A 23,253-nucleotide genomic window follows, 5' to 3' on the forward strand; every position below is an offset into this window, starting at 1 on the left:
CAGGTCCAGGAGAGACAGGTAGAGACGTAGGTTGGACCAGGTCCAGGAGAGACAGGTAGAGACGTAGGTTGGACCAGGTCCAGGAGAGACAGGCAGAGATGAATGTAGATGGAGGGGAGGTAGACAGGTAGAGATGAATGTAGATGGAGGTGAGGTAGACAGAGGTCCAGGTGAATGTAGATGGAGGTGAGGTAGACAGGTAGAGATGAATGGAGATGGAGGTGAGGTAGACAGGTAGAGATGAATGTAGATGGAGGTGAGGTAGACAGAGGTCCAGCTGAATGTAGATGGAGGTGAGGTAGACAGAGGTAGAGATGAATGGAGATGGAGGTGACATAGACAGAGGTAGAGATGAATGGAGATGAAGGTGAGGTAGACAGAGGTAGAGATGAATGGAGATGAAGGTGAGGTAGACAGAGGTAGAGATGAATGTAGATGGAGGTGAGGTAGACAGGTAGAGATGAATGGAGATGGAGGTGAGGTAGACAGGTAGAGATGAATGGAGATGAAGGTGAGGTAGACAGGTAGAGATGAATGGAGATGGAGGTGACGTAGACAGAGGTCCAGGTGAATGTAGATGGAGGTGACATAGACAGAGGTAGAGATGAATGGAGACGGAGGTGAGGTAGACAGGTAGAGATGGATGGAGGTGACATAGACAGAGGTCCAGGTGAATCAGGAGACTTACAGCGCAGACGAAGCAGGTGTCGTGCCAACTGTATCCCAAGGCCTCTAGGAAGCGGTCCCCAGCATCGATCTTAAAGTCACAGCCATGACACTTAGTACCAAACATCTTCTCATAATCTGCAGGGAGAGAAGGGGGGTTGAGGGAGAGACAGAGGAAGAAGGGGGGTTGAGGGAGAGACAGAGGAAGAAGGGGGGTTGAGGGAGAGACAGAGGAAGAAGGGGGGTTGAGGAGAGAGAGGAAGAAGGGGGGTTGAGGAGAGACAGAGGAAGAAGGGGGGTTGAGGAGAGACAGAGGAAGAAGGGGGGTTGGGGGAGAGACAGAGGAAGAAGGGGGGTTGAGGAGAGACAGAGGAAGAAGGGGGTTGAGGAGAGACAGAGGAAGAAGGGGGGTTGAGGAGAGACAGAGGAAGAAGGGGGGTTGAGGAGAGACAGAGGAAGAAGGGGGGTTGAGGGAGAGACAGAGGAAGAAGGGGGGTTGAGGAGAGAGAGGAAGAAGGGGGGTTGAGGAGAGACAGAGGAAGAAGGGGGGTTGAGGAGAGACAGAGGAAAGAAGGGGGGTTGGGGGAGAGACAGAGGAAGAAGGGGGGTTGAGGAGAGACAGAGGAAGAAGGGGGGTTGAGGAGAGACAGAGGAAGAAGGGGGGTTGAGGAGAGACAGAGGAAGAAGGGGGGTTGAGGAGAGACAGAGGAAGAAGGGGGGTTGAGGGAGAGACAGAGGAAGAAGGGGGGTTGAGGGAGAGACAGAGGAAGAAGGGGGGTTGAGGAGAGACAGAGGAAGAAGGGGGTTGAGGAGAGACAGAGGAAGAAGGGGGGTTGAGGAGAGACAGAGGAAGAAGGGGGGTTGAGGGAGAGACAGAGGAAGAAGGGGGGTTGAGGGAGAGACGGAGGAAGAAGGGGGGTTGAGGAGAGACAGAGGAAGAAGGGGGGTTGAGGAGAGACAGAGGAAGAAGGGGGGTTGAGGGAGAGACAGAGGAAGAAGGGGGGTTGAGGAGAGACAGAGGAAGAAGGGGGGTTGAGGAGAGACAGAGGAAGAAGGGGGTTGGGGAAGAGACAGAGGAAGAAGGGGGGTTGAGGAGAGACAGAGGAAGAAGGGGGGTTGAGGAGAGAAAGCGGGAGGGGGGAGTTTTTTAAATTGTATTTAACTAGGCAATTCAGTTAGGAACAAATTCTTATTTTCATTGATGGCCTGGGTTAACTGGTCTAGTGGGTTAACTGGTCTAGTGGGTTAACTGGTCTAGTGGGTTAACTGGTCTAGTGGGTTAACTGGCCGAGGAACAGTGGATTAACTGGTCTAGGAACAGTGGGTTAACTGGTGGGTTAGCTGGTCTAGGAACAGTGGGTTAACTGGTGGGTTAGCTGGTCTAGGAACAGTGGGTTAGCTGGTCTAGGAACAGTGGGTTAACTGGTCTAGGAACAGTGGGTTAACTGGTCTAGGAACAGTGGGTTTAACTGGTCTAGGAACAGTGGGTTAACTGGTCTAGGAACAGTGGGTTAACTGGTCTAGGAGCAGTGGGTTAACTGGTGGGTTAGCTGGTCTAGGAGCAGTGGGTTAACTGGTGGGTTAGCTGGTCTAGGAACAGTGGGTTAACTGGTGGGTTAGCTGGTCTAGGAACAGTGGGTTAACTGGTGGGTTAGCTGGTCTAGGAACAGTGGGTTAACTGGTCTAGGAACAGTGGGTTAACTGGTGGGTTAGCTGGTCTAGGAACAGTGGGTTAACTGGTGGGTTAGCTGGTCTAGGAACAGTGGGTTAACTGGTGGGTTAGCTGGTCTAGGAACAGTGGGTTAACCTGTGGGTTAGCTGGTCTAGGAACAGTGGGTTAACTGGTCTAGGAACAGTGGGTTAACTGGTCTAGGAACAGTGGGTTAACTGCCTTGTTTAGGGGCAGAACAGATTTTTTCAGCTCGGGGGATTCGATCTAGCAACCTTTTGGTCCAACGCTTTAACCACTAGGCTACCTGCCTCCCTCCCTCCTCTAACCACTAGGCTACCTGCCTCCCTCCCTCCTCTAACCACTAGGCCTACCTGCCTCCCTCCCTCCCTCCCTCATCTAACCACTAGGCTACCTGCCTCCCTCCCTCCCTCATCTAACCACTAGGCTACCTGCCTCCCTCCCTCCCTCCTCTAACCACTAGGCTACCTGCCTCCCTCCCTCCTCTAACCACTAGGCTACCTGCCTCCCTCCCTCCCTCCCTCCCTCCTCTAACCACTAGGCTACCTGCCTCCCTCCCTCCCTCCTCTAACCACTAGGCTACCTGCCTCCCTCCCTCCCTCCTCTAACCACTAGGCTACCTGCCTCCCTCCCTCCCTCCCTCCTCTAACCACTAGGCTACCTGCCTCCCTCCCTCCCTCCTCCTCTAACCACATAGGCTACCTGCCCTCCCTCCCTCCTCTAACCACTAGGCTACCTGCCTCCCTCCCTCCTCTAACCACTAGGCTACCTGCCTCCCTCCCTCCTCTAACCACTAGGCTACCTGCCTCCCTCCCTCCTCTAACCACTAGGCTACCCTGCCTCCCTCCCTCCTCTAACCACTAGGCTACCTGCCTCCCTCCCTCCCTCTAACCACTAGGCTACCTGCCTCCCCTCCCCTCCCATCTAACCCTAGGCCCTGCCTCCCTCCCTCCCTCCATCTAACCACTAGGCTACCTGCCTCCCTCCCTCCTCTAACCACTAGGCTTACCTGCCTCCCTCCCTCCCTCATCTAACCACTAGGCTACCTGCCTCCCTCCCTCCCTCCTCTAACCACTAGGCTACCTGCCTCCCTCCCTCCCTCCTCTAACCACTAGGCTACCTGCCTCCCTCCCTCCCTCCTCTAACCACTAGGCTACCTGCCTCCCTCCCTCCTCTAACCACTAGGCTACCTGCCTCCCTCCCTCCTCTAACCACTAGGCTACCTGCCTCCCTCCCTCCTCTAACCACTAGGCTACCTGCCTCCCTCCCTCCCTCCTCTAACCACTAGGCTACCTGCCCTCCCTCCTCTAACCACTAGGCTACCTGCCTCCCTCCTCTACCACTAGGCTACCTGCCTCCCTCCCTCCCTCCTCTAACCACTAGGCTACCTGCCTCCCTCCTCTAACCACTAGGCTACCTGCCTCCCTCCCTCCCTCCTCTACCACTAGCTACCTGCCTCCCTCCCTCCCTCTAACCACTAGGCTACCTGCCTCCCTCCCTCCCTCTTCTAACCACTAGGCTACCTGCCTCCCTCCCTCCCTCTAACCACTAGGCTACCTGCCTCCCTCCCTCCCTCCTCTAACCACTAGGCTACCTGCCTCCCTCCCTCCCTCTCTAACCACTAGGCTACCTGCCTCCCTCCCTCCCTCCTCTAACCACTAGGCTACCTGCCTCCCTCCCTCCCTCCTCTAACCACTAGGCTACCTGCCTCCCTCCCTCCCTCCTCTAACCACTAGGCTACCTGCCTCCCTCCCTCCCTCCCTCCCTCCCTCCCTCCCTCCCTCCCTCCTCTTAACCACTAGGCTACCTGCCTCCCTCCCTCCCTCCTCTAACCACTAGGCTACCTGCCTCCCTCCCTCCCTCCTCTAACCACTAGGCTACCTGCCTCCCTCCCTCCCTCCCTCCTCTAACCACTAGGCTACCTGCCTCCCTCCCTCCCTCCCTCCTCTAACCACTAGGCTACCTGCCTCCCTCCTCCCTCCCTCCTCTAACCACTAGGCTACCTGCCTCCCTCCCTCCTCTAACCACTAGGCTACCTGCCTCCCTCCCTCCTCTAACCACTAGGCTACCTGCCTCCCTCCCTCCTCTAACCACTAGGCTACCTGCCTCCCTCCCTCCTCTACCACTAGGCTACCTGCCTCCCTCCCTCCTCTAACCACTAGGCTACCTGCCTCCCTCCCTCCTCTAACCACTAGGCTACCTGCCTCCCTCCCTCCTCTAACCACTAGGCTACCTGCCTCCCTCCCTCCTCTAACCACTAGGCTACCTGCCTCCCTCCCTCCTCATCTAACCACTAGGCTACCTGCCTCCCTCCCTCCCTCATCTAACCACTAGGCTACCTGCCTCCCTCCCTCCTCTAACCACTAGGCTACCTGCCTCCCTCCCTCCCTCATCTAACCACTAGGCTACCTGCCTCCCTCCCTCCCTCCTCTAACCACTAGGCTACCTGCCTCCCTCCCTCCCTCCTCTAACCACTAGGCTACCTGCCTCCCTCCCTCCCTCCTCTAACCACTAGGCTACCTGCCTCCCTCCCTCCCTACCTCCTCTAACCACTAGGCTACCTGCCTCCCTCCCTCCTCTAACCACTAGGCTACCTGCCTCCCTCCCTCCTCTAACCACTAGGCTACCTGCCTCCCTCCCTCCCTCCTCTAACCACTAGGCTACCTGCCTCCCTCCTCTAACCACTAGGCTACCTGCCTCCCTCCTCTAACCACTAGGCTACCTGCCTCCCTCCCTCCCTCCTCTAACCACTAGGCTACCTGCCTCCCTCCTCTAACCACTAGGCTACCTGCCTCCCTCCCTCCCTCCTCTAACCACTAGGCTACCTGCCTCCCTCCCTCCCTCTAACCACTAGGCTACCTGCCTCCCTCCCTCCCTCTTCTAACCACTAGGCTACCTGCCTCCCTCCCTCCCTCTAACCACTAGGCTACCTGCCTCCCTCCCTCCCTCCTCTAACCACTAGGCTACCTGCCTCCCTCCCTCCTCTAACCACTAGGCTACCTGCCTCCCTCCCTCCTCTAACCACTAGGCTACCTGCCTCCTCCCTCCCTCCTCTAACCACTAGGCTACCTGCCTCCCTCCCTCCCTCCTCTAACCACTAGGCTACCTGCCTCCCTCCCTCCCTCCTCTAACCACTAGGCTACCTGCCTCCCTCCTCCCTCCTCTAACCACTAGGCTACCTGCCTCCCTCCCTCCTCTAACCACTAGGCTACCTGCCTCCCTCCCTCCTCTAACCACTAGGCTACCTGCCTCCCTCCCTCCTCTAACCACTAGGCTACCTGCCTCCCTCCCTCCTCTAACCACTAGGCTACCTGCCTCCCTCCCTCCCTCCTCTAACCACTAGGCTACCTGCCTCCCTCCCTCCCTCCTCTAACCACTAGGCTACCTGCCTCCCTCCCTCCCTCCTCTAACCACTAGGCTACCTGCCTCCCTCCCTCCCTCCTCTAACCACTAGGCTACCTGCCTCCCTCCCTCCTCTAACCACTAGGCTACCTGCCTCCCTCCCTCCTCTAACCACTAGGCTACCTGCTTCCCTCCCTCCCTCCTCTAACCACTAGGCTACCTGCCTCCCTCACTCCTCTAACCACTAGAATACCTGCCTCCTCTAACCACTAGGCTACCTGCCTCCCTCCTCCTCTAACCACTAGGCTACCTGCCTCCCTCCCTCCTCTAACCACTAGGCTACCTGCCTCCCTCCCTCCTCTAACCACTAGGCTACCTGCCTCCCTCCCTCCTCTAACCACTAGGCTACCTGCCTCCCTCCCTCCGTCCTCTAACCACTAGGCTACCTGCCTCCCTCCCTCCTCTAACCACTAGACTACCTGCCTCCTCTAACCACTAGGCTACCTGCCTCCCTCCTCTAACCACTAGGCTCCCTCCCTCCCTCCCTCCTCTAACCACTAGGCTACCTGCCTCCCTCCCTCCCTCCTCTAACCACTAGGCTACCTGCCTCCCTCCCTCCCTCCTCTAACCACTAGGCTACCTGCCTCCCTCCCTCCTCTAACCACTAGGCTACCTGCCTCCCTCCTCTAACCACTAGGCTACCTGCCTCCCTCCCTCCTCTAACCACTAGGCTACCTGCCTCCCTCCCTCCTCTAACCACTAGGCTACCTGCCTCCCTCCTCTAACCACTAGGCTACCTGCCTCCCTCCCTCCTCTAACCACTAGGCTACCTGCCTCCCTCCCTCCCTCCTCTAACTACTAGGCTACCTGCCTCCCTCCCTCCTCTAACCACTAGGCTACCTGCCTCCCTCCCTCCCTCCCTCCTCTAACCACTAGGCTACCTGCCTCCCTCCCTCCTCTAACCACTAGGCTACCTGCCTCCCTCCCTCCCTCCTCAAACCACTAGGCTACCTGCCTCCCTCCCTCCCTCCTCTAACCACTAGGCTACCTGCCTCCCTCCCTCCCTCCTCTAACCACTAGGCTACCTTTCTCCCTCCCTCCCTCCTCTAACTACTAGGCTACCTGCCTCCCTCCCTCCTCTAACCACTAGGCTACCTGCCTCCCTCCCTCCCTCCCTCCCTCCCTCCTCTAACCACTAGGCTACCTGCCTCCCTCCCTCCCTCCCTCCTCTAACCACTAGGCTACCTGCCTCCCTCCCTCCCTCCCTCCTCTAACCACTAGGCTACCTGCCTCCCTCCCTCCCTCCCTCCTCTAACCACTAGGCTACCTGCCTCCCTCCCTCCCTCCCTCCTCTAACCACTAGGCTACCTGCCTCCCTCCCTCCCTCCTCTAACCACTAGGCTACCTGCCTCCCTCCCTCCCTCCTCTAACCACTAGGCTACCTGCCTCCCTCCCTCCCTCCTCTAACCACTAGGCTACCTGCCTCCCTCCCTCCCTCCTCTAACCACTAGGCTACCTGCCTCCCTCCCTCCTCTAACCACTAGGCTACCTGCCTCCCTCCCTCCTCTAACCACTAGGCTACCTGCCTCCTCCCTCCTCTAACCACTAGGCTACCTGCCTCCCTCCCTCCTCTAACCACTAGGCTACCTGCCTCCCTCCCTCCTCTAACCACTAGGCTACCTCCCTCCCTCCCTCCTCTAACCACTAGGCTACCTGCCTCCCTCCCTCCTCTAACCACTAGGCTACCTCCCTCCCTCCCTCCTCTAACCACTAGGCTACCTGCCTCCCTCCTCTAACCACTAGGCTACCTGCCTCCCTCCCTCCTCTAACCACTAGGCTACCTGCCTCCCTCCCTCCTCTAACCACTAGGCCACCTGCCTCCCTCCCTCCTCTAACCACTAGGCTACCTGCCTGCCTCCCTCCCTCCTCTAACCACTAGGCTACCTGCCTCCCTCCCTCCTCTAACCACTAGGCTACCTGCCTCCCTCCCTCCTCTAACCACTAGGCTACCTGCCTCCCTCCCTCCCTCCTCTAACCACTAGGCTACCTGCCTCCCTCCCTCCTCTAACCACTAGGCTACCTGCCTCCCTCCTCTAACCACTAGGCTACCTGCCTCCCTCCTCTAACCACTAGGCCACCTGCCTCCCTTCCTCCTCTAACCACTAGGCTACCTGCCTGCCTCCCTCCCTCCTCTAACCACTAGGCTACCTGCCTCCCTCCCTCCTCTAACCACTAGGCTACCTGCCTCCCTCCCTCCTCTAACCACTAGGCTACCTGCCTCCCTCCCTCCCTCCCTCCTCTAACCACTAGGCTACCTGCCTCCCTCCCTCCTCTAACCACTAGGATACCTGCCTCCCTCCCTCCTCTAACCACTAGGCTACCTGCCTCCCTCCCTCCTCTAACCACTAGGCTACCTGCCTCCCTCCCTCCTCTAACCACTAGGCTACCTGCCTCCCTCCCTCCTCTAACCACTAGGCTACCTCCCTCCCTCTCTCCTCTAACCACTAGGCTACCTGCCTCCCTCCCCCCTCTAACCACTAGGCTACCTGCCTCCCTCCCTCCTCTAACCACTAGGCTACCTGCCTCCCTCCCTCCTCTAACCACTAGGCTACCTGCCTCCCTCCCTCCTCTAACCACTAGGCTACCTCCCTCCCTCCCTCCTCTAACCACTAGGCTACCTGCCTCCCTGCCTCCCTCCTCTAACCACTAGGCTACCTGCCTCCCTCCCTCCTCTAACCACTAGGCTACCTGCCTCCCTCCCTCCTCTAACCACTAGGCTACCTGCCTCCCTCCCTCCCTCCTCTAACCACTAGGCTACCTGCCTCCCTCCCTCCCTCCTCTAACCACTAGGCTACCTGCCTCCCTCCCTCCCTCCTCTAACCACTAGGCTACCTGCCTCCTCCCTCCCTCCTCTAACCACTAGGCTACCTGCCTCCCTCCCTCCTCTAACCACTAGGCTACCTGCCTCCCTCCCTCCTCTAACCACTAGGCTACCTGCCTCCCTCCCTCCTCTAACCACTAGGCTACCTGCCTCCCTCCCCCCTCTAACCACTAGCTTACCTGCCTCCCTCCCTCCTCTAACCACTAGGCTACCTGCCTCCCTCCCTCCTCTAACCACTAGGCTACCTGCCTCCCTCCCTCCTCCTCTAACCACTAGGCTACCTGCCTCCCTCCTCCCTCCTCTAACCACTAGGCTACCTGCCTCCCTCCCTCCCTCCTCTAACCACTAGGCTACCTGCCTCCTCCCCTCCCTCCTCTAACCACTAGGCTACCTGCCTCCCTCCCTCCCTCCTCTACCACTAGGTACCTGCCCCTCCCTCCCTCCTCTAACCACTAGGCTACCTGCCTCCCTCCCTCCTCTAACCACTAGGCTACTGCCTCCCTCCCTCCTCTAACCACTAGGCTAACCTGCCTCCTCCTCCCTCCTCTAACCATAGGCTCCTGCCTCCCTCCCTCCTCTACCACCTAGGCCTCCCTCCCTCCTCTAACCATAGGCTACCTGCCTCCCTCCCTCTCTAAGGCTACCTGCCTCCCTCTAACCACTAGGCTACCTGCCTCCCTCCCTCCTCTAACCACTAGGCTACCTGCCTCCCTCCCTCCCTCCCTCTAACCACTAGGCTACCTGCCTCCCTCCTCTAACCACTAGGCTACCTGCCTCCCTCCCTCCTCTAACCACTAGGCTACCTGCCTCCCTCCTCTAACCACTAGGCTACCTGCCTCCCTCCCTCCTCTAACCACTAGGCTACCTGCCTCCCTCCCTCCCTCCTCTAACCACGAGGCTACCTGCCTCCCTCCCTCCTCTAACCACTAGGCTACCTGCCTTCCTCCCTCCCTCCTCTAACCACTAGGCTACCTGCCTCCCTCCCTCCTTCCTCTAACCACTAGGCTATGAGATCAGTGATGTCCCAGCATGTAGGGAAGGGATGAGATCAGTGATGTCCCAGCATGTAGGGAAGGGATGAGATCAGTGATGTCCCAGCGTGTAGGGAAGGGATGAGATCAGTGATGTCCCAGCGTGTAGGGAAGGGATGAGATCAGTGATGTCCCAACGTGTAGGGAAGGGATGAGATCAGTGATGTCTCTGCGTGTAGGGAAGGGATGAGATCAGGGAAGGGATGAGATCAGTGATGTCCCAGCGTGTAGGGAAGGGATGAGATCAGTGATGTCCCAGCGTGTAGGGAAGGGATGAGATCAGTGATGTCCCAGCATGTAGGGAAGGGATGAGATCAGTGATGTCCCAGCATGTAGGGAAGGGATGAGATCAGTGATGTCCCAACGTGTAGGGAAGGGATGAGATCAGTGATGTCCCAGCATGTAGGGAAGGGATGAGATCAGTGATGTCCCAGCATGTAGGGAAGGGATGAGATCAGTGATGTCCCAGCATGTAGGGAAGGGATGACATCAGTGATGAAGGGATGAGAGAGAGGAGGAGGAGGACAGATCGCTCCACATATTTAAATGGATTGTCCCCATTTTCTTTTCCCCATCTCAGGGACTTGAAGAAAGTGGCAGGCTTTAGAGACAGTACTCAGAGCGAGTGTGAGTGTATGTGTGTGTGTGTGTGTGTGTGTGAGAGAGACAGCAGGACAATCCCAGAGAGGTGCTGAGGCTGCAAAATGTTTATCAACGCTGAAGGCATTATTCTGAGTCCCTCTGATAACAAAGCAACCCACTCGTGAGCCGTGTGAGTGTGTGAGAGAGAGAAACAGCGTGTCTGTGTCGAGAGATGTATTATGACCCATGAAACCAATCACAGCAGCACAATAGAGAAAGCAGAAGCTCCATTTATAAACTCAGCAACAAAAAAAAGAAACCTCTCACTGTCAACTGCGTTTATATTTAGCAAATTTAACATGTGTAAATATTTGTATGATCATAACAAGATACAACAACTGAGACATAAACAGAACGAGCAGTATGGCTGGTGGCATTGTCATGCTGGAGGGTCGTGTCAGGATGAGCCTGCAGGAAGGGTACCACATGAGGGAGGAGGATGTCTTCCCTGTTATGCACAGCGTTGAGATTGCCTGCAATGACAACAAGCTCAGTTCGATGATGCTGTGACACACCGCCCCAGACCATGACGGACCCTCCACCTCCAAATCGATCCCGCTCCAGAGTACAGGCCTCAGTGTAACACTCATTCCTTTGACGTTAAACATGAATCCGACCATCACCCCTGGTGAAACAAAACCGTGATTCGTCAGTAAAGAGCACTTTTTGCCAGTCCTGTCTGGCGAGGAACTGCCTTACAACAGGCCTTCAAGCCCTCAATCCAGCCTCTCTCAGCCTGGGGTGGACAGTCTGAGCACTGTTGGAGGGATTGTGCGTTCCTGGTGTAACTCAGGCAGTTGTTGCCATCTTGTACCTGTCCCGCAGGTGTGATGTTCGGATGTACCGATCCTGTGCGGGTGTTTTTACATGTGGTCTGCCACTGCGAGGACGATCAGCTGTCCGTCCTGTCTCCCTGTAGCGCTGTCTGAGGCGTCTCACAGTATGGACATTGCAATTTATTATCCTGGCCACATCTGCAGTCCTCATGCCTCCTTGCAGCATGCCTAAGGCACGTTCACGCAGATGAGCAGGGACCTTGGGCATCTTTCTTTTGGTGTTTGTCAGTAGAAAGGCCTCTTTCAGGTCCTAAGTTTCATAACTGTGACCTTAATTGCCTACCGTCTGTAAGCTGTTCCACAGGTTCATATTCATTAATTGTTTATGGGTCATTGAACAAGCATGGGAAACAGTGTTAAAACCCTTTACAATGAAGATCTGTGAAGATATTTGGATTTTTAAGACAGGGTCCTGAAAAAAGGGATGTTTCTGTTTTTTGCTGAGTTTATAAACTAATAGACAAACACATAACAAACGTCAGCTAAGTAGATGCTCCCATATGAAGTCATCATTTATAGAAGCAGTAGATGGAGCGAGAGAAAGCACTGAGACAACCTGTCCACACCAAAGGCTGTGAATGTGTAGTACATGTAGTTTAACTCAATACTTCTCTAACCTCAAACAATGTTCCCTCTGTTTTGATTGAAAAGTTAGAGCCTCACCTCTCTCACAGTAAGGTTCTCCCTCCTCCATATAAAAGGCCTGGTTTCTGATGGGGCTCTTACACGCAGCACACATCTCTCTAAGCCTCACCTCTCTCACAGTAAGGTTCTCCCTCCTCCATATAGAAGGCCTGGTTTCTGATGGGGCTCTTACACGCAGCACACATCTCTCTAAGCCTCACCTCTCTCACAGTAAGGTTCTCCCTCCTCCATATAAAAGGCCTGGTTTCTGATGGGGCTCTTACACGCAGCACACATCTCTCTAAGCCTCACCTCTCTCACAGTAAGGTTCTCCCTCCTCCATATAGAAGGCCTGGTTTCTGATGGGGCTCTTACACGCAGCACACATCTCTCTAAGCCTCACCTCTCTCACAGTAAGGTTCTCCCTCCTCCATATAGAAGGCCTGGTTTCTGATGGGGCTCTTACAGGCAGCACACATGAAACACTGGACATGGTAGGTCATCTTCAGAGCGTGCATGATATCCTAAACAGAGGAAGGAAGGAAAGGGGGTCAGGCCTCAGCTTACAGGTACATTCTGTCCTGCTAAACTAGCTTGTGGTCCATATTCCTCTCGTCTTGGTGTGTTTGTCCTATTTGTTTTATCCCCCGTCCCCACAGGAAGACTCTTGGCTGTTGCCATTATTTGTAAATAAGAATTTGTTCTTAATTGACTTGCCTAGTTGGCTGGGTTATCGGTGCATCGGCAAGACAGAACTTGCTTGCCTGAGGTAGAGTAGACCACACTATTTACCAGGAGAGTTTTCATATACAGTGCCTTGCGAAAGTATTCGGCCCCCTTGAACTTTGCGACCTTTTGCCACATTTCAGGCTTCAAACATAAAGATATAAAACTGTATTTTTTTGTGAAGAATCAACAACAAGTGGGACACAATAATGAAGTGGAACGACATTTATTGGATATTTCAAACTTTTTTAACAAATCAAAAACTGAACATTTGGGCGTGCAAAATTATTCGACATTGCCTATTCTCCCTCAGGAGACTGAAAAGATTTGGCATGGGTCCTAGTAGTACATCACTGGGGCCAAGCTTCCTGCCATCAAAGGAAGGCTATAAAAATTGTCAGACTCCAGCCATCCTAGTCATAGACTGTTCTCTCTATGTCAACCGGTACCGTAGCACCAAGTCTAGGTCCAAAAGGCTCCTTAACATCTTCTACCCCCAAGACAGTTAATCAAAATGCCCACCAGACTATTTAAACTGACCCCCCCCCCCCCCATTTGTTTGTACACTGCTGCTACTCTCTGTTTATTACCTATGCATAGTCACTTTAGCTACATGTACATATTACCTCAATTACCTTGACTAACCAGCATATTGACTCTGTACCGGTACCCCCTACTCTGTACCCGTACCCCTACTCTGTACCCGTACCCCCTACTCTGTACCCGTACCCCCTACTCTGTACCCGTACCCCCTACTCTGTACCCGTACCCCCTACTCTACCGTACCCCCTACTCTGTACCCGTACCCCCCTACTCTGTACCCGTACCCCCTACTCTGTACCCGTACCCCCTACTCTGTACCCGTACCCCCTACTCTGTACCCGTACCCCCTACTCTGTACCCGTACCCCCTACTCTGTACCGGTACCCGCCTCGTTATTGTTATTTTGTGTGACTTTTGTTGGTACTTTAGTTTATTTTGTAAATATTTTCTTAACTCTTATTTTTCTTAAAACCGCACTGTTGGTTAAGGGTTTGTAAGTCAGCATTTCACTGTAAGGTCTACTACACCTGTTGTATTCAGCATTTCACTGTAAGGTCTACTACACCTGTTGTATTCAGCATTTCACTGTGAGGTCTACTACACCTGTTGTATTCAGCATTTCACTGTGAGGTCTACTACACCTGTTGTATTCAGCATTTCACTGTGAGGTCTACTACACCTGTTGTATTCATCATTTCACTGTGAGGTCTACTACACCTGTTGTATTCAGCATTTCACTGTGAGGTCTACTACACCTGTTGTATTCAGCATTTCACTGTGAGGTCTACTACACCTGTTGTATTCAGCATTTCACTGTGAGGTCTACTACACCTGTTGTATTCAGCATTTCACTGTAAGGTCTACTACACCTGTTGTATTCAGCATTTCACTGTGAGGTCTACTACACCTGTTGTATTCAGCATTTCACTGTGAGGTCTACTACACCTGTTGTATTCAGCATTTCACTGTAAGGTCTACTACACCTGTTGTATTCAGCATTTCACTGTGAGGTCTACTACACCTGTTGTATTCAGCATTTCACTGTAAGGTCTACTACACCTGTTGTATTCAGCATTTCACTGTGAGGTCTACTACACCTGTTGTATTCAGCATTTCACTGTAAGGTCTACTACACCTGTTGTATTCAGCATTTCACTGTGAGGTCTACTACACCTGTTGTATTCAGCATTTCACTGTGAGGTCTACTACACCTGTTGTATTCAGCATTTCACTGTAAGGTCTACTACACCTGTTGTATTCAGCATTTCACTGTGAGGTCTACTACACCTGTTGTATTCAGCATTTCACTGTAAGGTCTACTACACCTGTTGTATTCAGCATTTCACTGTAAGGTCTACTACACCTGTTGTATTCAGCATGTCACTGTAAGGTCTACTACACCTGTTGTATTCAGCATTTCACTGTAAAGGTTCTACACCTTCATTGTTGTATTCGGCGTATGTGACAAATAAAATGGTATTTTATTTGAAATAAATATTGAACAAAAAATATAAAACAGTATTATTATGGATGATGGTAGAAAGACAGATCTTACCCCTACGATCGTCTTCTTGCATTTGGCACAGTTGGGAGCGTAGCGGTTATCATAACACTTGGAGCAGAAGATTGAGCCTTTCTCCTCAAAGAATCCTCCCTCATCCAACATCACCTTACACTGAGAACACTGGAACTCTTCTGGGTGCCAGGACTGACCCAGAGCCACCAGGTACCGGCCCCTAGACACACACACACACACACACACACACACAGAGAGAGAGAGAGACACACACACACACAGAGAGAGAGACACACACACACACACAGAGAGAGAGACACACACACACACACACAGAGAGAGAGACACACACACACACACACACACACACACACAGAGACACACACACACACACACACACACACACACACACACAGAGACACACACACACACACAGAGAGACACACACACACACACAGAGACACACACACACACACACACAGAGGGAGACACATACAGATAGAGAGAGAAACACAGAGAGAGAGAGAGACACACACAGAGAGACGCACACACACACACACACCAGCTAGTTAAGCCCAGCTGGGAGTAACAGAGGTTTCTACTGTGTCTGTTAAGACACAGCCCTCTTTTAAATGGAAAATAGTGATCCTATCGTCACTGACACGACTCACGGTATGTATCCACTTAACTGTCAGGTGGCTATTAATCTAACGGTGTCAGATCGTTCCAGTTCAACAGAGAACAGTTCTTTTCCAAAGAATAATGATGAGGTTATATAAAGAGTATTCCCTGGTCAGGTAACATGGTCAGCAGTTCAATGAAATAAATCCAGTCTATTATGAGATGATAGTCGATGGAGTTTATCCACTCTACAGTACACTACTCATTTAGGACTGATATAAAGAACAGCAGTTATCCACTCTATAGCACACTACTCATTTAGGACTGATATAAAGAACAGCAGTTATCCACTCTATAGCACACTACTCATTTAGGACTGATATAAAGAACAGCAGTTATCCACTCTATAGCACACTACTCATTTAGGACTGATATAAAGAACAGCAGTTATCCACTCTATAGCACACTACTCATTTAGGACTGATATAAAGAACAGCAGTTATCCACTCTACAGTACACTACTCATTTAGGACTGATATAAAGAACAGCAGTTATCCACTCTACAGTACACTACTCATTTAGGACTGATATAAAGAACAGCAGTTATCCACTCTACAGCACACTACTCATTTAGGACTGATATAAAGAACAGCAGTTGTCCACTCTATAGCACACTACTCATTTAGGACTGATATAAAGAACAGCAGTTATCCACTCTATAGCACACTACTCATTTAGGACTGATATAAAGAACAGCAGTTATCCACTCTACAGTACACTACTCATTTAGGACTGATATAAAGAACAGCAGTTATCCACTCTATAGCACACTACTCATTTAGGACTGATATAAAGAACAGCAGTTATCCACTCTATAGCACACTACTCATTTAGGACTGATATAAAGAACAGCAGTTATCCACTCTATAGCACACTACTCATTTAGGACTGATATAAAGAACAGCAGTTATCCACTCTATAGCACACTACTCATTTAGGACTGATATAAAGAACAGCAGTTATCCACTCTATAGCACACTACTCATTTAGGACTGATATAAAGAACAGCAGTTATCCACTCTATAGCACACTACTCATTTAGGACTGATATAAAGAACAGCAGTTATCCACTCTATAGCACACTACTCATTTAGGACTGATATAAAGAACAGCAGTTATCCACTCTACAGCACACTACTCATTTAGGACTGATATAAAGAACAGCAGTTATCCACTCTATAGCACACTACTCATTTAGGACTGATATAAAGAACAGCAGTTATCCACTCTACAGCACACTACTCATTTAGGACTGATATAAAGAACAGCAGTTGTTGTATTGACCCGATATGGAGATACTTTTTTATTCAGAGTTTTGGTTTAAAAAAAAAGCAATATGTTAAGAATTGTGTGATATTTCAGGCTTGGCTGGCTCTGGTGTTCATAGATATAACAGACAAGGGGCAGTAGTAATGAAATGCCTTGTAGTTATTAACAGGGGGCAGTAGTAAATAAAGGCCTTGTAGTTATTAATCTAACAGACAGGGGGCAGTAGTAATTAAAGGCCTTGTAGTTATTAACAGGGGGCAGTAGTAATTAAAGGCCTTGTAGTTATTAACAAGGGGCAGTAGTAAATAAAGGCCTTGTAGTTATTAACAGGGGGCAGTAGTAATTAAAGGCCTTGTAGTTATTAATCTAACAGACAGGGGGCAGTAGTAATTAAAGGCCTTGTGGTTATTAATCTAACAGACAGGGGGCCGTAGTAAATAAAGGCCTTGTAGTTATTAATCTAACAGACAGGGGGCAGTACAGTCCTAGGGTTCCCACCTAATGATCTTGTTGCAGGCTCCACAGAGAGGGGTCCTTCCGCTGTCCTCCGGTGCCTGCTGAGCCGCCTGTAGGATAGAGGAGCGGTTCTGCATGGGCGTTGGCTGGGCCGGCTGCCTGTGCTGGGTCAGAACCGTACTGGTCTTGTCTGGGGCGTAACGGTCAGCGAACCCTGGGTCGGTCACCCACGGAGGACGTACCAGAGGACCAGCCGTGACTGTAGCTGAAGTCTTAGAGGCTGGAGAACCCAGAGCAATGCTTTAATGCAACGCATTCAACAGGGAGACTCCTATAGTGTCTTATAAGGAACCATGGGAATGTATAAATGCTTATAGCACGTGTTACAATGTATTACTATGCTTATAATATGTGCTATAATAGATATGTCAAAGCTTATAAAACATGTTATAATGCAACTAACGAATAAATAAAAGGCTTGGATTTATGTTATTAATTACCAGAACCTGTCATTTGAACTCTGACCTGCAGAGACTCACCGTCAGGTTTGTCTGCCGTCTGGGTCTGGGCCTTAGCAGGTGACAGAGAGGCCTTGACGCTGGGGAGAAGAGAAAAACACACTCCCTTAAAGACCATGTGCTTGAGGGTTACCATGGTGACTCAGAAGAGGTAGAGTGGCAGAAGTGGCTGACATCATCATCATTATCATTGAGGGAGTTCTGTGTTCATTTTGAAATGGAAGGAGCATAATGGTCAAATCATTGCGAGGATTGCTCCCTTATCTCTCTCTGTGACTATACCACCACTTACAGAAAGTGGACTGGGAATTGTTATGCGGTATAGTTGTGCTCCTCCAAACAGCACACTGACTGAGGTTTGTATATGGGCAAGGAAAAGTATGTGAATCCTTTGGAAATACCTGGATTTCTGCATAAATTGGTCATAAAATTTGATCTGATCTTCATCTAAGTCACAACAACAGACAAACACAGACTGTTTAAACTAATAACACACAAACAATTATATGTTTTCATGTCTTTATTGAACACACCGTGTAAACATTCACAGTGCAGGGTGGGAAAAGTATGTGCACCCTTGGATTTAATAACTGGTTGACCCTCCTTTGGCAGTAATAACCTCAACTAAACGTTTTCTATAGTTGTGGATCAGATCTGCACAACGGCCAGGAGTAATTTTGGACCATTCCTCTTTACAAAACTGTTTCAGTTCAACAATATTCTTGGGATGTCTGGTGTGAACCACTCTTGAGGTCATGCCACAGCATCTCAATCAGGTTGAGGTCAGGAGTCCTACTGGGCCACTCCAGAAGGTCAGGCCTCTGATTTGGCCACTCCAGAAGGTCAGGACTCTGACTGGGCCACTCCAGAAGGTCAGGACTGACTGGGCCACTCCAGAAGGTCAGGACTCTGACTGGGCCACTCCAGAAGGTCAGGACTCTGACTGGGCCACTCCAGAAGGTCAGGACTCTGACTGGGCCACTCCAGAAGGTCAGGACTCTGACTGGGCCACTCCAGAAGGTCAGGACTCTGACTTGGCCACTCCAGAAGGTCAGGACTCTGACTTGGCCACTCCAGAAGGTCAGGACTCTGACTGGGCCACTCCAGAAGGTCAGGACTCTGACTGGGCCACTCCAGAAGGTCAGGACTCTGACTTGGCCACTCCAGAAGGTCAGGACTCTGACTGGGCCACTCCAGAAGGTCAGGACTCTGACTGGGCCACTCCAGAAGGCGTAATTTCTTCTGTTGAAGGCGTTCTGTTGTTGATTTACTTCTGTGTTTTGGGTCATTGTCCTGTTGCATCACCCAACTTCTGTTGAGCTTCAATTGGCAGACAGATAGCCTAACATTCTCCTGCAAAACGTCTTGATGAACTTGGGAATTCATTTTCCTGTTGTACATTTGGAACCCTTTCCAGCTTTATGCAAGTCAACAATTCTTAATCTTGGGTCTACTGCGATCTCTTTAGTTCGAGGCCTGGTTCACATCAGGCAATGCTTATTGTGTTTATATAGGGCAAGGCAGCTCTAACCAACATCTCCAATCTCATCTCTTTGATTGGACTCCAGGTTAACTGACTCCTGACTCCAATTAGCTTTTGGAGAAGTCATTAGCCCATTAGTCACATACTTTTCCCAAACAATAATTGATGTGTTATCCGTTTAAGCAGACTGTGTTTTTCAACCACTCCACTCATTTCTAGTTAACAAACTATAGTTTTGGCAAGGTTAGTACATCTACTTTGTGCATGACACAAGTCATTTTACCAACAATTGTTTACAGACAGATTATTTCACTTATAATTCACTGTATCACAATTCCAGTGGGTCAGAAGTTTATATACACTAAGGTGACTGTTCCTTGAAACAGCTTGGAAAATTCCAGAAAATGATGTCATGGCTTTAGAAGTTTATATGCAAGTATAAACACCATGGGACCACGCGGCCATCATACCGCTCAGGAAGGAGACACGTTCTGTCTCCTAGAGATGAACGTACTTTGAGGCGAAAAGCGCAAATAAATCCCAGAACAACAGCAAAGGACCTTGTGAAGACGCTGGAGGAAACAGAAACAAAAGTATCTATATCCACAGTAAAACGAGTCCTATATCAACATAACCTGACAGACCGCTCAGCAAGGAAGAAGCCACTGCTCCAAAACCACCATAGAAAAGCCAGAATACGGTTTGCAACTGCACATGGGGACAACGATCGTACTTTTTGGAGAAATGTCCTCTGGTCTGATGAAACATTAATAGAACTGTTTGGTCATAATGACCATCGTTATGTTTGGAGGAAAAAGGGGGATGCCGACAACGCCCCGATCTCAATCCTATAGAACATTTGAGGGCAGAACTGAAAAAGCGTGTGCGAGCAAGGAGGCCTACAAACCTGACTCAGTTACACCAGCTCTGTCAGGAGGAATGGGCCAACATTCACCCAACTTACTAGGATTAAATGTCAGGAATTGTGAAGAACTGAGTTTAAATGTATTTGGCTGAGGTGTATGTAAACTTCCAACTTCAACTGTATTTAATTTAGGTAATCTGTCCCCAAGTATTCCCACTTGAAAGAGACGCGATCGTGTCTCGATGTAATTACGGTACGGAATGAATGTAAATGACAATTTGTTATTTTTAACTCCGGGCCAAACTCGAACCCGGGTGACGCTGGGCAAATTGTGCACTGCACTACGGAACTCCCAATCATGGCCGGTTGTGATACAGCCTGGAATCGAACCAGGGTCTATAGTGACGCCTCTAGCCCTGAGATGCAGTGCCTTAGACCTCTGCGCCACACAGGAACCCTGGACTAAGTTGTAATCCCCCAACCAACCATCCACTCCGACAGAAATCGTCACACGGCTGAATCAAGTTTGGCTACACCATCTGTAGCGTTAGTAGCATCTGTCTCAGTAACATGTGTCTTACGGCCATCTCTGGAAACAATTACAATCTCATTACGACATCTACCAACATCTAACAGCTGAGAGAACAAAGATGTTTTACAGAGGAGTGGAAGATGTACAGTATGTGAAAGTAGTCACATGGTAGTATAGTGTAGATGTTTTACAGAGGAGTGGAAGATGTACAGTATGTGAAAGTAGTCACATGGTAGTATAGTGTAGATGTTTTACAGAGGAGTGGAAGATGTACAGTATGTGAAAGTAGTCACATGGTAGTATAGTGTAGATGTTTTACAGAGGAGTGGAAGATGTACAGTATGTGAAAGTAGTCACATGGTAGTATAGTGTAGATGTTTTACAGAGGAGTGGAAGATGTACAGTATGTGAAAGTAGTCACATGGTAGTATAGTGTAGATGTTTTACAGAGCAGTGGAAGATGTACAGTATGTGAAAGTAGTCACATGGTAGTATAGTGTAGATGTTTTACAGAGCAGTGGAAGATGTACAGTATGTGAAAGTAGTCACATGGTAGTATAGTGTAGATGTTTTACAGAGGAGTGGAAGATGTACAGTATGTGAAAGTAGTCACATGGTAGTATAGTGTAGATGTTTTACAGAGGAGTGGAAGATGTACAGTATGTGAAAGTAGTCACATGGTAGTATAGTGTAGATGTTTTACAGAGGAGTGGAAGATGTACAGTATGTGAAAGTAGTCACATGGTAGTATAGTGTAGATGTTTTACAGAGGAGTGGAAGATGTACAGTATGTGAAAGTAGTCACATGGTAGTATAGTGTAGATGTTTTACAGAGGAGTGGAAGATGTACAGTATGTGAAAGTAGTCACATGGTAGTATAGTGTAGATGTTTTACAGAGGAGTGGAAGATGTACAGTATGTGAAAGTAGTCACATGGTAGTATAGTGTAGATGTTTTACAGAGGAGTGGAAGATGTACAGTATGTGAAAGTAGTCACATGGTAGTATAGTGTAGATGTTTTACAGAGGAGTGGAAGATGTACAGTATGTGAAAGTAGTCACATGGTAGTATAGTGTAGATGTTTTACAGAGGAGTGGAAGATGTACAGTATGTGAAAGTAGTCACATGGTAGTATAGTGTAGATGTTTTACAGAGGAGTGGAAGATGTACAGTATGTGAAAGTAGTCACATGGTAGTATAGTGTAGATGTTTTACAGAGGAGTGGAAGATGTACAGTATGTGAAAGTAGTCACATGGTAGTATAGTGTAGATGTTTTACAGAGGAGTGGAAGATGTACAGTATGTGAAAGTAGTCACATGGTAGTATAGTGTAGATGTTTTACAGAGCAGTGGAAGATGTACAGTATGTGAAAGTAGTCACATGGTAGTATAGTGTAGATGTTTTACAGAGCAGTGGAAGATGTACAGTATGTGAAAGTAGTCACATGGTAGTATAGTGTAGATGTTTTACAGAGGAGTGGAAGATGTACAGTATGTGAAAGTAGTCACATGGTAGTATAGTGTAGATGTTTTACAGAGGAGTGGAAGATGTACAGTATGTGAAAGTAGTCACATGGTAGTATAGTGTAGATGTTTTACAGAGGAGTGGAAGATGTACAGTATGTGAAAGTAGTCACATGGTAGTATAGTGTAGATGTTTTACAGAGGAGTGGAAGATGTACAGTATGTGAAAGTAGTCACATGGTAGTATAGTGTAGATGTTTTACAGAGGAGTGGAAGATGTACAGTATGTGAAAGTAGTCACATGGTAGTATAGTGTAGATGTTTTACAGAGCAGTGGAAGATGTACAGTATGTGAAAGTAGTCACATGGTAGTATAGTGTAGATGTTTTACAGAGGAGTGGAAGATGTACAGTATGTGAAAGTAGTCACATGGTAGTATAGTGTAGATGTTTTACAGAGGAGTGGAAGATGTACAGTATGTGAAAGTAGTCACATGGTAGTATAGTGTAGATGTTTTACAGAGGAGTGGAAGATGTACAGTATGTGAAAGTAGTCACATGGTAGTATAGTGTAGATGTTTTACAGAGGAGTGGAAGATGTACAGTATGTGAAAGTAGTCACATGGTAGTATAGTGTAGATGTTTTACAGAGGAGTGGAAGATGTACAGTATGTGAAAGTAGTCACATGGTAGTATAGTGTAGATGTTTTACAGAGCAGTGGAAGATGTACAGTATGTGAAAGTAGTCACATGGTAGTATAGTGTAGATGTTTTACAGAGCAGTGGAAGATGTACAGTATGTGAAAGTAGTCACATGGTAGTATAGTGTAGATGTTTTACAGAGGAGTGGAAGATGTACAGTATGTGAAAGTAGTCACATGGTAGTATAGTGTAGATGTTTTACAGAGGAGTGGAAGATGTACAGTATGTGAAAGTAGTCACATGGTAGTATAGTGTAGATGTTTTACAGAGCAGTGGAAGATGTACAGTATGTGAAAGTAGTCACATGGTAGTATAGTGTAGATGTTTTACAGAGCAGTGGAAGATGTACAGTATGTGAAAGTAGTCACATGGTAGTATAGTGTAGATGTTTTACAGAGGAGTGGAAGATGTACAGTATGTGAAAGTAGTCACATGGTAGTATAGTGTAGATGTTTTACAGAGGAGTGGAAGATGTACAGTATGTGAAAGTAGTCACATGGTAGTATAGTGTAGATGTTTTACAGAGGAGTGGAAGATGTACAGTATGTGAAAGTAGTCACATGGTAGTATAGTGTAGATGTTTTACAGAGGAGTGGAAGATGTACAGTATGTGAAAGTAGTCACATGGTAGTATAGTGTAGATGTTTTACAGAGGAGTGGAAGATGTACAGTATGTGAAAGTAGTCACATGGTAGTATAGTGTAGATGTTTTACAGAGGAGTGGAAGATATACAGTATGTGAAAGTAGTCACATGGTAGTATAGTGTAGATGTTTTACAGAGCAGTG

The 23,253-nt window shown here is 49.5% G+C and overlaps 1 protein-coding gene across 6 annotated transcripts in view; it reads right to left on the reverse strand.

Annotated features, from left to right (window-relative positions):
- LOC109885524 (PDZ and LIM domain protein 7) overlaps nt 1-23,253 on the reverse strand; it is a 123,787-nt gene that overhangs the window by 4,675 nt on the left and 95,859 nt on the right. For all 6 annotated transcript variants that reach the window (XR_004202971.1, XR_004202970.1, XR_004202969.1 and 3 more), the window contains exons 6-10: nt 17,443-17,501; nt 16,946-17,183; nt 14,537-14,717; nt 12,116-12,236; nt 689-804 (exon numbers count right to left, since the gene is read on the reverse strand). Coding sequence is in view for 3 of the 6 variants with exons in the window: in XM_031789491.1 (XP_031645351.1) it covers nt 689-804; nt 12,116-12,236; nt 14,537-14,717; nt 16,946-17,183; nt 17,443-17,501 (715 nt within the window). In the remaining 3 variants the exon portion in view is untranslated. The remainder of the gene's footprint in view (nt 1-688; nt 805-12,115; nt 12,237-14,536; nt 14,718-16,945; nt 17,184-17,442; nt 17,502-23,253) is intronic.

Source organism: Oncorhynchus kisutch, linkage group LG15 (assembly GCF_002021735.2).
Source record: "Oncorhynchus kisutch isolate 150728-3 linkage group LG15, Okis_V2, whole genome shotgun sequence".
Classification (NCBI taxonomy): domain Eukaryota; kingdom Metazoa; phylum Chordata; class Actinopteri; order Salmoniformes; family Salmonidae; genus Oncorhynchus; species Oncorhynchus kisutch.